The 14,281-nt window shown below is 50.7% G+C and overlaps 1 protein-coding gene across 1 annotated transcript in view; it reads right to left on the reverse strand.

Moving 5' to 3' along the window:
* DIEXF (digestive organ expansion factor homolog (zebrafish)) overlaps window positions 1-13,992 on the reverse strand; it is a gene marked incomplete at its 5' end in the record, with an annotated part of 15,535 nt that extends 1,543 nt beyond the window's left edge. Inside the window, 11 exons of the mRNA XM_010147823.1 lie at window positions 248-493; window positions 914-1,026; window positions 1,682-1,864; window positions 3,070-3,272; window positions 5,932-6,151; window positions 6,398-6,808; window positions 8,140-8,228; window positions 10,309-10,515; window positions 11,414-11,663; window positions 13,494-13,533; window positions 13,931-13,992. Coding sequence (XP_010146125.1) covers window positions 248-493; window positions 914-1,026; window positions 1,682-1,864; window positions 3,070-3,272; window positions 5,932-6,151; window positions 6,398-6,808; window positions 8,140-8,228; window positions 10,309-10,515; window positions 11,414-11,663; window positions 13,494-13,533; window positions 13,931-13,992 — 2,024 coding nt within the window. The remainder of the gene's footprint in view (window positions 1-247; window positions 494-913; window positions 1,027-1,681; window positions 1,865-3,069; window positions 3,273-5,931; window positions 6,152-6,397; window positions 6,809-8,139; window positions 8,229-10,308; window positions 10,516-11,413; window positions 11,664-13,493; window positions 13,534-13,930) is intronic.
* Window positions 13,993-14,281: the final 289 nt, after the last annotated feature.

A 14,281-nucleotide genomic window follows, 5' to 3' on the forward strand; every position in this document is an offset into this window, starting at 1 on the left:
GAGTCACTGGAACAGGTTTCCCAGAGAAGCTGTGGATGCCCCATCCCTGGGAGTGTTCAAGGCCAGGCTGGATGAGGCTTTGAGCAACCTGGTCTAGTGGAAGGTGTCCCTGCCCATGGCAGGGGGGTTGGAATGGGATGATCTTTAAGGTCCCTTCCAACCCAAACCAGTCTGTGATTCTATGATTAGGCTTTGCTTCCAAAGCAGAATACACACAAGTCAAAGGAAAACACGGTGCACAACTTGCCTTTTGTAGAAGTGGAAGCGCTCAGTGAAGAGTAAAAACTGCTTCTCTCCCTTTAGGAAGAACCGCCTTGCCCTGCAGACAGCAGCCTTCTTCGAGTACTCACAGATGTGAGTGAAATTCAGGTCTTCTTTCTTGAAGTAGTTGCGAAGGCGCACGTAGTCGAAATAGGACGGAACGTAAATGAGGGTGTGTGACATGATGGCATCGCGGTACTCGGGCAAAACTTTGTCGACGAAAAACCGAAACCTCAGTTAAGAAAACAAATACATTTTAACCAGAGTTAGTATTTGGCTTTCCAACACTGATATGACCTCAAACAGGACCATCATCAGAGAGCAGACTACAGAGGATTCTGACTACACTTCTCCTTCTTTAACTCCATCGGATTTCTACACGTGTAGCAGATCAAAGCCAAAGGCTTTATTTGTACTACACTGTTATGGTAGAGACCAGTATCCCTTTCCCAGGCTGTATTCTCCAGTGCCTTTGGCAAGGAGAAGTTCAGTGCTCCCCTCCACCTGTGCAGAGCCTGGCCTGCCCCTGCAGACTAACGATGGCGTGCTTCCGTGCTGACATCGCGTCGTGCTCACCAGGAAACCGTACACTCGGCTAAACCTGAAATTGGAGTCGTTAGGGCATAGCAGAGGAGTCTGGAAGACAGAGTACCTTGTATCTATTACGCAGCTTATATTTTCAGCTTCTAGCCTCCGAAAAACATGAGGAAGCTGGACCACAACTTGGCTAATGGAGCCACTGAGTGGCACGTTGCGGACAGCCACCTGGAAGAAGAGAGGAGAAGGATGTTCAGGGAAGCAGGATGTCCAAGGCAGCCACGCTCCAGCCAGCTTTCCACTCGTAAGGCACACCCGCGAGCAGCGCACAAGGCCGTCCCGAAGAGGGCTCCAAGGCAGAGCCGTTCACGCCCACCCGCCAGATCTGTTAAACATACCCGAGCTCTGCTTACGCCCCGACTTCCCTATACCCGAGACGGACAACCAGGGTGTTGACTTTTCCTGTTTCTCGCAAAGTAACAGCAGTTTGCGCTGCTTATACAGTAGGAGGGAAGAAGATAGGGAGGCGGGCGAACTCTCCGTGTAACAACAAAATAAATAAAACAAGATAACCTGTGTGTGTCAAATTAACAAAAACCAGAATGTGATTTCTGACACGAAGCAGCTACCCACAAAAGAAAAGGATCAAACGAGTACCGCTGGAAGCAGAGTAGCTCTCCGTGCCTTTGGCACAGCACGAGAAATTGGCACGCAGCGTCATGGAGACCCAGAGTGAAATCCCTGGGTAATGGAAATGACTGGCACACAGACAGGCTTCCTACAGCTGAGTTAGGGAATTTTCCCATGCTCTGGGTTTTCTGCCCCTCTCCCCCTCCCTTCCGCCAGCGTTTAAGACGGGCTTTCGGCTCGCCTGCGACCTCACCTGCCCCGCGTAATTGAAGCAGTGTTTGCTGAAGACGGAGTTGATCTGGGGGTCCTGAAGGGCGCTGAAGAGCAGCGTCTGGCGGTAGTACTTGGACCAGTTATTGAGGTTCAGCATTCGCACGCGGGAGAAGTCTACCCCGTGGGACTCCAGAGGCAGCAGGTTAATGTGCTTCATCAGGTGCTGCACAGAGAGACGGAAACATGCCGCTGCGGACTGACAGCCCTGCGCCCAGACTGCAAGGGCCTTAACCGCAGCGAGAAAGTGGGCAGGGACGAGCAAGACAGCAGGATACAAGCCAGTAGCGATCTCCCCAGACACCACTGCCCAGAATTTATTGACCACAGCAAGAGTAATCTACTTGATCTCATGCCACAGAGCGGAAAGCTGCCATCTCTTCAGTCAGCAGTAACAATAACCTTTGCTTCCAACCTTCTCCTGTGTGGCAAGTCTAATGGATTTGTTTGTACTGAAGGCAACAGGCCCAAGACTTCTGAGCTAACAGACGCTCGAGTGCGGTTCCCGTGGCGAGTGTGGGTGCAAGTGAAGACGTGCCCTTCATTCTGGCCTCCCTGAACGATGCTAGGACTGGCATCGCCGCCAGAAGGGAAAAAAGAAAACCAGGAACCGGGCTCCAGGACCGACTCCCTGGACATCGTGTAGACTGACGTGCCTTTCCTGGGACTGCCCAGGACGCAAGACACATGCTGGGCTCGTTCAAAACACACAGCAACGTCACTCCGTCCAAATGCACGACCCAGGTACCTCGAAGGTGTGTCTGGGCGGAAGAAAACCCAACCCTTCAACCCTGAAAACTTGTATTCACCAGAAGCCAACAAGCAAGGGTACTGCTGGCCACAGTCCAAACTACATCCTCAGTACACACACAGGAAAATCCTCAGACTGTTTAACCTGGGACATGACTAATGCTGAGCATCTCCAGTCGGGGGAGACGAGCACCAGCTCCTATTGCTCCCTGCAGGAACCGGCATTAGGTTGTTGAGCCTCACCCAGCTGCAATCTGACCCAGACACCGGGCAAGCGGACAGCTGGCCTACTTTGTCCCGGCTGTGATTAGCAGAATCATCATCATCTCCCCCTGCAAGACGATTAAAACTGTCCAAAAACCCATCTCTGATGACATATGCTACTAAAGCACCAAATGCCATGATTTATGAAGAACAGGTGCTGAATACTACCCAAAACCTGTAGAAAGGATATTCTTAGTGTAAGGAAAAGATCAGGGTGGAGGGAGGAAAATATACAAGAATATAAGTCTGGAATCAAGTCAGTAAAAAAACAGCAATACCGCTCACTGCCAAAACTGAGGTATATCAGACCAGCGAGAGACAGCACAACACAAAAATGAAGACAGACAGAAAACGCACCAGAACGTGTTCCCAATTCTGCATCAGGTAAACGTCTGCTTGATCGATTATCAGAATTTCTATCGATGACAGAAAATCAAAGTCTCTCTTCTTCTCCCCCTCTGCGCCGATAACAGTCCTCATGCCCAGGGGTGAGGCAATGATGATATCCGAGGAGTAAAACGGCGCATACAATCTCATACTCTTCTGGAGAATCGCAACCCCTGTCCGGCAACAATCGACAGCATTGTCCTAGTTAAGGTCAATTCTCAACCCTTTCCTTCCAGCAGGCTCTGTAACAGTAATTGCCTGCACCTCCTTGCCCTGAACACACACTAATTGTTGTAGCTGGACAACACCCATCTGCCCGAAGCTCCTTTTTCCCCCCCCCGAGAAGTGCTTATTCCCCCCACACCCATATTTATCATAGAATCACAGAATCACAGACTGGTTTGGGTTGGAAGGGACCTTACAGACCATCTAGTTCCAACCCACCTGCCATGGGCAAGGACACCTTCCACTAGGCCAGGGTGCTCAAAATTTGACAAGCGTGTGGCAGATTCTCATGAAGTTTGGCAAACTCTTTCAGTAGGATGTTTTTCCAGATTTTTCATAGCCTGGACAACACTTCATTTAGCCAAAACATTTTTTGTGATTTTCTGCTAAAAAAGCGACTGAAGAACTTAAGAAAAAAAAAAGCAGAAGTTATTTAACTGTTCCTTTCTCCCTAAATTCCAGACTCTGGTCTCTGCATTAGGTACTACAGTAACTTAATCTGTCGTGAAAGACTCCAAAGTGCCTTTACTCACACAGCCACAGGAACTGCTACTAAAAGGCAAAAGCAAAGGTTCTTTGTGCGATGACGGTTGAAAGCACAACCCGCCTTGTGCCCCCGCTGGCACTGCTGCTCACACCGCGTGATGCAGGGTGTGTGCCCAGCTACCTTATGCACCCCTTGGGGTCTGTTACCTATTCTGTTTGGTCTGCAAGGAAGCTGGGGGGGACTTTTCACAAGGGTCTGTAGTGACAGGACAAGGGGGAACAGGTTTAAATTGAAAGTGGGGAGGTTTAGATTAGATACCAGGAATAAGTTCGTCCCAGAGAGGGGGGTGAGGTACTGGAACAGGTTGCCCAGAGAAGCTGTGGATGCCCCATCCCTGGAAGTGTTCAAGGCCAGGCTGGATGAGGCTTTGAGCAACCTGGTCTAGTGGAAGGTGTCCCTGCCCATGGCAGGGGGGGTTGGAACTGGATGGTCTGTAAGGTCCCTTCCAGCCCAAACCATTCTGTGATTCTGTGTCTTAACTACATGGCACACTGCTAGGACCCACAGTTTTCGCATCTTGAACATCCAGGCAGTGCAGACCATGTTCAAAGCACCCGCTATGGTCTGCCCAGCAAAGGTCTCTCTCCAGCTTCTCTCCCTCCCCGTGCGAGGCCAGCTCCCACGGGCAAAGCTGCAGGCACTTGCAAGAATTTCAGAGAGACATCAGCAGGGACCCCTGCTGCTCTCTGTTGTGATCCAGGGATAAAAATGGAAAGGAAAAGAACAACCAAGGGGCACAACTGGCTGAATTTCCAGGAAGATATCACTTGTCATGGCATACACGAAGTTTAACAACATCAAGTCCTTCCTCTGTTTAAAAATGTGAGAAGGTGGTTTTAGCGAGGCATAAAACACATGCTTGAAATCAGACCTTTGTGCAGAAGTAACACGAGGCACAGTAAGAAAGAATAATTACTCTGCATCTTCCGCAAGTAACAGCCCTGGAGCGTTTATTCACACCTGGGAAGTGGATCAAGTGGGCTGTGCTATGGGAGAGGACTGAAATGAAAACGACTGTGCTACTGGAAATAAGATCCTCTCAGCAGAGCGGTGGTCACTGGGGAAGCCAGAAAGACTGAGTAGCACACCATAAACTGGAAAACAGAAGGTTCAGCCTGACCATGAGAAAACCCTTCTTCCCTGTGAGGGTGACAGAGCACAGGAACAGGCTGCCCAGAGAGGTGGTGGAGTCTCCTTCGCTGGAGACTTTCCAAAGCTGCCTGGACTTGTTCCTGTGTGATCTGCTCTGGGTGATCCTGCCCTGGCAGGGGGGTTGGACTAGGTGATCTCTAGAGGTCCCTTCCAACCCCTACCACTCTGTGAATCTGTGACCTGCTCGCATCTTCAACTGCAACATTACATCTCTTGGGATGCCAATTTATCTTTCAAGGGGCAATAATTCCAAAAGCCTCCGATCTGTCAAGTCAGAAAAACTGCCTAGTCACCACAGCAGCTCCAGGGAGCAAGCCACCAGCTAATCTCTGCACGCTGAGCTACTAAAGCAGCATGAGGTGACGGTATTACGACACAGTCTCCCGCTTGCTGCTTATCCAACAGTCCTCCCTGCTGGCTACCCCTCTGCTTCCTTGAGAACCATGGGCAGCCCAGCAGGGAACTGCTTTGCTCCGTACCGAGCTTTAATTTTGTTCCAACCATGCCTGATTACAAGAGACATTGTGAATAGCCTAATTAAGCCCAAAAGATTTTGGGGGGTGTATTTCTTTTTTAAAAACATGAAAGACATTGCTGCCTAATCAAGGCTATCCTCTCCCAAACGAGGTGTGGGCAGTCCTGCTACACCAATGCAATCACTGCATTTTAAGTGCCTCTGATCCGGATGCTAAAATCATGACTTTTGTATTTCCTCTTTCTTCTTGCATTCTGGCAAGGCAGGAAAGATTTTCAGAAAAATCGAAGTTGCCAGTGCAAAACCAGCATGACTATCACAGAGCCCAGTCTCCCCAGAACTTCCAGCCCCGAGAGCTCCTAGACGTGTCGGGAGGACTTGTCCCTTCTCAGTTCGTTAGAAGCTAAAAATCACCTGCTGGGCAGGTCATTACCGATTCTGAAGTGGTCATCGATGTTGCCAGCAAAGACGGCTTCATAATCCTCAGGTCTTCTCAGGTTGGGGGGCTTCTCCTCTGGGTCAGAGCCGAACTCCCCTTTGAAGCGCTTCTTATTACTCACGTCTATTTTCCTTTTGTCGTTCACTTCAAGAAGGCTGATGAAAATATGCACGATCCACAGAGCGCATTCCCTGAAGGGCACGATCATCAGCACCTGCAGATCGCCCGTTACAGCAGAATAACCCATTAAAAACAAACGATCACAGCTAACTACACGCAGTCACTCTTTTTGACTTAGATCTGCCCCCATGGGGCATCCCAACAATCAAAACCGTTAAGGCCAGGCCGCCCGAGAGAGCCGCGAGAGGAGTACCGCTGGATAACCCACCAGGGTGCTGATGCAGCCTGAGTAGGCAGCCGGGACGGGGGTGGGGGAACCACCGTAACGAAGCCCTCTCACCTTGGGTCTGGTGAGCCCCTGATCCCTGTGGTCATCGCTGACAGTCCCCGGCTTTTGGTCTCTTCGTTTGGTGTTGTTGCTGAGCACCTGGGCATTGGCCTTCAGAACGTGGTTCAAGGCGTGCAAGCAGTACGCATGCCGGATCTCTTCACCGTTGGTTAAAGCATTCCTTTCCGGGTAGAACAGGTCCCGGTAGGTGTTCATGATGCAGAAGAGCTCCCTTTGTAACGGGGTAAAAGGGGGATCGCTTGCTTTGTTCATGGAGGACAGAAACGGTTTATTCACTTTCGGCCAAGTGGTTTCTAGAGGCTTGTGAAGATGAAGGTGTTTCACATCAACTTCTTTGTCGGCTTTCCAAGGTTGACATTTCTCCAGCGTGGAAGAAAAAGTCAGTTGGCCTAGCCTTGGCCACTGGAAAAAAAACCAACAGCAACAAGGAGTCATGCATACCCCACTCAGCACACGCCAAAACACACACCACAGTTCATGAAATCCGAGAAATACCTTGCCACAGTACAAGCTGAAACTTTTTTTTTTTTTTTTTTTTTAAATATGTCATCTCCTCCTTGGAGTCTACCAGGGTAAATGACAATACACCTGAACTCAGTAGATCTCAATGTATTTCGCAGCGCTGTGTCCATAACTATCATTTCACAGATGAGAAAACCGAGGAAGGATGCCGTTTGTGCCTAACCCACCCAGCGCATCAGTGCCGCAACGCGGGGACAAGACGCGGGCCCCGGCGTCCAGCCACGCTTACCAGTCAGCCGCACTGAGGTATGTACTTTGGTTAAAGATGGAACCAAAATCCCATTAGGGGCTAAACCTGGAAGTTGCGAGTCGGTTGCTAAATGCTAAATCTGGTTGGGAGCTGTCTGATTTTGAGGGCAAAAGCTATCCGTGTGGCAGGGGAAACCACTCAACTTCAAGCCTTCGGCTATGCAAATTGTCCTACACCCCTCTCTATAAAGCAGCTGCCCCAAGTTAAGCAAAGGTACATCACGCACTGTTGCAGGTGGCACTGGTATTTTGGGGCACCATAATCCAAAAAAGAAAAGAATAAAATTAAAATGAAGAAAATCACAGCTTTCTCTCTGACTGACTAACCATTGGACATCTTCCAACGAGTGCCACCCAGCATATGGCTGACCAGGATGCAAGGCAACCCTCCAAAACAAAATCAGATATGAAAAAGTTAGGAAGCAAAGGTTTGTCTAAAAACGAGCAGTTTGAAAACCAGCACTCTCTCTCAAGCAAGGAGGTGGTTTTCTGGCCCTGAAATCCACCTGGTATTTCCAATGTTATCAACCTAAGTACTAACTTCCCCTTTACTGGCTTGTGAACGTGTAGAGAGACACACCAAAGTGCACCACAAGCGCTTGTCAGACCGTAGGCGGCCCCCGAGGAGTTCAGCTGCAGAGCACATGCCTGGCATCGCGCTGTCACCACTCAGAAACCAGCCCCGCTTCCACCACGAGTATTAAACCCGTGGGTCTGGCCCTAGCGAGCCAACCCCAACGCCCTGTTTTTCAGATGTGTTGCCCTAGGCCCACACAACAGCAGACCTTGGATTTCAACTCCCGCTCAGCACTTAAGAAGAAAACACTTCAGCAACAGCATCTTGACAAGTCCAGTGCCAACAGCTAATAATCAATTATTAATCTACTTCACTTGTATAAATACGAGAGTCCTTTTCATCCAGGCATCCTTAGGAACTCTGGATGGCTACAGAACACTCTCACCTTGCTCTGACTTGAAGTTTTAGGAAGCGTAGACATCTTTTCTACTTCTTTGTCTTCAAGTTCTTTGTCGACGTGCTGTTTAAAGGGATCTATTTGTAACAACAACAACAAAAGTTATCCCGAGAACTACTGTAGCTAATACTGGAATCAGGCTTCAGAACGGATCTGCAAATGACACCACCAGCTCCACGCGGGCCAACTCCACAGTTCCAACTAGTTAGTTCCAAGTACTTGGAGACGAGAGAAAAGATGTCAAATCCTCTCGACAAGAACAGAGAGAACAGATTTGACAGATTGCTTTAAAAAAAGAAAAAACAAGCACTTATGGAAGTAGGAGAACTTCCAGTCACAAAACAAGTGTTGGACAGGAAAGTGGTATGCAGTGGAAAACTGTGGGAATTTTCTGCCTTAAGCTCCGACACATCCATCCCGTGCAGGTGAAACGTGCTGCCGGGAGCGAGACCTAAGTGAACGTGCTGCCCTTCCTCAGCGACAAACAGCTCTGCCCCGGGCCTGGCAGCTTCGGCCGGTGATACGAATACCGCTTGTGACAAAGCAGAGAGATTAGACGGGTTTTGGGGAAGGGAGGCAAAAAATCGCCCAAAGCGAGCAAAAGCCTGATTTATCTAACCAGTGTTTCTTTTAGGAAAGGCAAGGGGAAGCGAGGAACCGTGAAATCCGATTATATTCGAAGGCACTGGCGCGCGTGCACAAAGCTTCCTTTGAAAGCCCAGCTCTTTGCGCTGCTTGCAGCACAGCAGCGTTCCCTGCAGGAAGACAACTCATCCCAGTGCTTGCCAGAGGGTATGTGTACACATACCACTACCCAGGCGAAAATCAAGACGCGTGCTAATTACGACACCGCTGAGAGTATCTTCGCACCGCAAATGACAGACTATCACTTCACTGTGATAGGGGCCCTCTCTTCAGCTGAGTTGTGCTGATTCCGGGATTCCTCGGAAAAAGCAGGGGGCACAGCGTGATGCATCCTCTCGGATTCTAGCAACCCTGGGACCAGGGCAGAAACCCCTGCCCTTCCCGCTATCTCAGGTGACTCATCATCTGTAACAGATTACAAAGCCCCTTCCAACCTGCAGGAACCCGCTGCAAATGAGCGCGTTTACGGGCTGAATCAAGCTGTGGGGGTACTTGGCATGCAGTTGGAGAGCTACGCTGCTCATTAAAATGCAACGCCAACAGCCTAAGTAATATTCTCACGGTAACGAGAACGAGCTGTTTCTTCAAGGACATGGCCCTTGGATGCTTCCACACATTTCATGTCTCAACCAGGCTGCCTCCCAGATCTAATGTCAGCTGCTGCTCCGAGATGACAAGCCAGCATCGCCAGGGATGCTACAGACATATTTCTCTCTCTCTCAAACAGGGCCATCCGATATTAAACCCACAGAGCACGAAATCCGAACAGAGGCTCCGCCGGCGCCGTGCGTTCGCACGACCACGCACGCAGCTACTCGTACCGCGCAGGGTGGGACGGCTGCGACACGGAAGCGCAGACTGCGCCCCTCAGCGCGCTGCGGCGTTGAGGTTCTGGGCTGCACCCTTCGGAGCCACCGCAGAGATGCTCTGCTGGTGCCGCACGCCTTCCTGATCCTGGTGCAGTCGGGCTCCTCTGCGTGACCTTCGAAATTCAGAGTGCCCTAAGCATTTGTCTAAATTACTCTGGCGGCCCCAAGCTTCCCAGAATCTCACCTCGAACTCCACTGGGTTGTGAAGGACGCCCTCACAGGTCAGCTTTGCGATCATCTCCTCCGCTGCCTGTGCCAAGAATGCTTCCCGCAGCCACGCGCAGGCTTGCGGGGCCCTTCATGCTGCGTTAGCTTCTTAAGCTGCTGTCAGAGCAACACAGCTAGATCACCTCCGCCACGCACGTTTCTAGCTCCCGCTATTTCAAGCTTTACTTGTAACAAACTACTGACATATCCCAGTCCATGGGGGCTACAGAGCAGCAACGGCTCGGGCGCAGGGCTGCGTTAGCGCTAAGCGTCCCTTATGCAATTTGTAAAGCCCACGTGCGAGCTGGCTACAGCGAATCGCGTCGCGGAAGAACCCAGAAGCTACGCAGCCTATCGTCAGGGCGTTGGGTCATCTACGCAGGTTTCTGGACACCGCTCCGGAAGCAGGTGACTAAACACACACCCCACGGTTTACCTTGGGAGGCGGCTCGTGAGGAACTGCTGTCTCTCTTATCTGCATCGCAGTCTCCACTCTCCTCTTCCATGAAATTGGTTTCCAGGCTAAATTCAGATTCATGTTTCACATCAGTAAACTCCTCAATCACCCCATGACGTGGGCCACAAGAGGTATCTGCGCCGTCAGCCGGCTCCTGGCCAAGCGCCTGCTCTGCTGTGTCTGTACCTGTAACTGGTCAGGGAGAGAAATGGGTTATATTCTCCTGGAAAAGTTACGATCTGTAGCTATCTCCTGCTGACTAAGTTGTTTCCCTGGAGTTACCAATTCTTTCTCTTTTGATACTCTACCCAAAAAGACAGAAAAAGGCTTAGTATCCTACAGGAAAGACGACTTCTGGCTAGCCAGCCACAGGCTACCTACCACACAATGTGTACCTCCCCAGAGCAAAATAAAGAAATAACCCATCCAGGGAATAGAAATTTCAGTTCCCAAAGACCCCAAATAACTGAAAAAAATAAAAAGTTGACTTCTCTCTCCCAGAATTTCTTTGCAGACTTCACAGAATCACAGATTGGTTAGGGTTGGAAGGGCCCTTACAGACCATCCAGTTCCAACCCCCCTGCCATGGGCAGGGACACCTTCCACTAGACCAGGTTGCTCAAAGAATGAGCATGAATGAGGATGCCTCGTCATAAGGGAGAGGAGGTTTCCTTCCAGTTTACACATTCTTCCTGCTGCTACAAGGCAAACCTTTCCCCCCGCTCGGTGGCAGCAGCCAGGCCAGATGCTGTGTGAGAGAACAGCTTGCGTCTCCCGCGAGCGGGTGAGAACCCCTGGTATGCTGCTCCATGTGGATTTCCTCTGTGCTGCCGCACAAACAACATCTGAGGAAGCAGCAGCGGGCTGTCTGCCGGAAAATGAGCACAGCTACTCTCTCGCCTGCTAAATCCTTCAGCAGCTGCTGCTCCCACCCACACAGAGGCAGTGGAGCAACAGAGTCTCCAAGCCAGAGCAGCACCCAGCCAACAAGCCAGTCTATACCAGGATCCTGGCTAAAACCAGACGTTACTTGAACTTTCTGACTGAGACAACGTTTACCAAAGCACAGGAAAAGACAAACTACCTTCCTCCTGATCTGGTACGTCATTTTTCTCTTCTTCACCTCCGTCTGCTTCTCCACTCTCCTGGGACCCTTCGCTGTCCGTTTCTGCCTCACTTTCCCCAGCTTCTTCTGATTCACTTTCATCTTCCTCTTCCTCACTCTCAGACTCAGGAGAAGTCTTCAGGGTAGCCAGGAGCTTATGGTATACAGAGACCTGCTCCACTTCAGTCTCCGAATCACTTTCTACACTTGATTTATCGGAATTCTCAGCCTGGAAGGGAACACACAAGTGTAACAGCAGCAGCAGCAATGCTCGATTATGCATCAGGCAAACAGCCACACGCCTAGTTCCCACATTACGTTTTCCCTCTCCCATCCTGCCCTTATGCAGACGCAATGGAATTTTTCAAAAATTCCTGCTTCATGCAAAGAGTTACCCTGGACACCTCCATTCAGATCTGAAAGGGTCTCAGTCGACTGGGGCTGTAGCACCTCCGTCCGCACTGCTTCGACTTAGAGCATCACAACATTTAGTTCCTTCAGTCTCAGCTGAGCGAGGACATTTACCCCCGCAGACATGGCGTCCACTGAACTGGCACTGTGTTTTCTTAAGAAAACCACACACGGAGCACAAGCGAGGGACAGAACGAGGGACAGGCTGAAATCACTCTTGGCTTTCAAGGAAATAAGGGGAAGAGCTGTCAGTCGACAGCAGTCCGCCAGGGAGTCGGCCAGGCTTGGCTCAGCTGTAAAGCCCGAAGCTTCAGACAAGCCAGACTCGGAGCCAGTTCCGTCCCAGGCTGGCGCAAACCAACGACAGCATGCCAGGTTACAGCCAAACCAGGAGGACATGCAGGGGACCGTTCACTTGGGTTTTAGCTCCTTTCAGCCCACACAGGAGGGAAAAAAAAAATCAGTAAATATGATACTAGGGCACAAATGCTGAAGGAAACGAATGGACCAGAATAATCACTTTTTCCACACTGAAACGCTGAAGCCTTTTATCAAGTGGATGATAAAGGAGGTGAACAAATCCAGACTTCAGGAAAAGTAACGCACCGGCAAACTGAAGAAGAGGAGTCACAGACTGGTTTGGGTTGGAAGGGACCTTAAAGATCATCCAGTTCCAACCCCCCTGCCATGGGCAGGGACACCTTCCACTAGACCAGGTTGCTCAAAGCCTCATCCAGCCTGGCCTTGAACACTCCCAGGGATGGGGCATCCACAGCTTCTCTGGGCAACCTGTTCCACTGCCTCACCACCCTCTCCAGGAAGAACTTCTTCCCTAGATTTAACTTCCTTGTAGCCCCTTCAGGTACTGGAAGGTGCTGTAAGGTCTCCCCGGAGCCTTCCCTTCTCCAGGCTGAACAAGCCCAACTCTCTCAGCCTGTCCCCATAGCAGAGGTGCTCCAGCCCTCTGAGCATCTGCGTGGCCTCCTCTGGACTCGCTCCAACCGGTCTGTATCCTTCTGATGTTGAGGGCTCCACAGCTGGACGCAGCACTCCAGGTGGGGTCTCACAAGGGCAGAGTAGAGGGGCAGAATCCCCTCCCTCGACCTGCTGGCCACGCTTCTCTGGATACAGCCCAGGATACGGTTGGCTTTCTGGGCTGCCAGCGCACACTGCCGGCTCATGTCCAGCTCTTCACCCACCAGTACCCCAAGTCCTTCCCCTCAGGGCTGCATAAGCATTAACATTTTCCTTTGCCGGAGAGAGAACGAAACATCTCCTAACTCATGCAACACTTAGCATGTTAACATGATTAAAACACACTAAAGCATGCTTTGCTTCTCACTGTGAATCCACAACAGTGAGAAGAACTACGTACACAGAAGCACACTGTGAATATGTAACATGCAAAAAAACCCCAAGAACGGCTACAGTACTTCCTGCTGCTTCTGCCCTCTTCTGGTGTTACAGTTTCGAGTCAGACACTGTAGAGAACAATGCAGCGCCACACAAAAATCACATTCCTTTATTCTCCTGAATGCAGGTTTTCTAAAGGAAACAACCAGCCTGAATAACCTAGTAACGCAAAACGCTGTTTCATTCCACCAAACTACGCAAAAATCAAAGGAAGGAAGAAATAACAAAATATTACCAGTTCACAGACTTGAGTTGCTTCTGGTCTTCCAGAAACCCTGAAAAGAAAGCACTGAAATATCTTACTCTGTCAACAGTTTACACACAGGATGAAAGAGGTGAGGGGGAGAAGGGAGGACATCACAAAAAAATTCATCCTGGAGAGTGTGGTGAGGCACTGGAACAGGTTGCCCAGAGAAGCTGTGGATGCCCCATCCCTGGGAGTGTTCAAGGCCAGGCTGGATGAGGCTTTGAGCAACCTGGTCTAGTGGAAGGTGTCCCTGCCCATGGCAGGGGGGTTGGAACTAGATGGTCTGTAAGGGCCCTTCCAACCCAAACCATTCTGGGATTCGATGGTGTGAATTGATGGGTTACACAAGCCTCAGAGGAATGAAAAGAAAGCTTAAAGGCAAAGCACCGTGCAAGTCTCCCTAAGAAAGAAGTCTCGGCACTTACCCCGAGAGGTCACCCTCTCGGGTGATGCTATGCTCTGGATGTGAAGCCTCAGCGCTCAACCACTGCAGCGGATCAAGAAGTGAAATGTTTAAAACCGGAATCCGGCCTTAATCAGAAGACGAGGTGTTACAAAGAATCTAAGGAATCTAACTACAGGGGCAGCTTGTACAACAAAGGCAACCCGCGCAGGAGCCTCCTGCCAGCACTACGTGCTGACCTGTGACCCGGGGGAAGACACGCGCCGCAGGAAAACCCGCACGACCCGACCAGCGTCGGGCGCGCAGCTGGACGAGTCGGGCGTAACCGCTCCCAGCGAGACGCGGAGCCGCGGGGGGCCGCAGGCAGCGGGCT

The sequence above is a fragment of the Eurypyga helias genome, unplaced genomic scaffold (genome assembly GCF_000690775.1).
Source record: "Eurypyga helias isolate BGI_N326 unplaced genomic scaffold, ASM69077v1 scaffold18272, whole genome shotgun sequence".
NCBI classification, from domain to species: Eukaryota; Metazoa; Chordata; class Aves; order Eurypygiformes; family Eurypygidae; genus Eurypyga; species Eurypyga helias.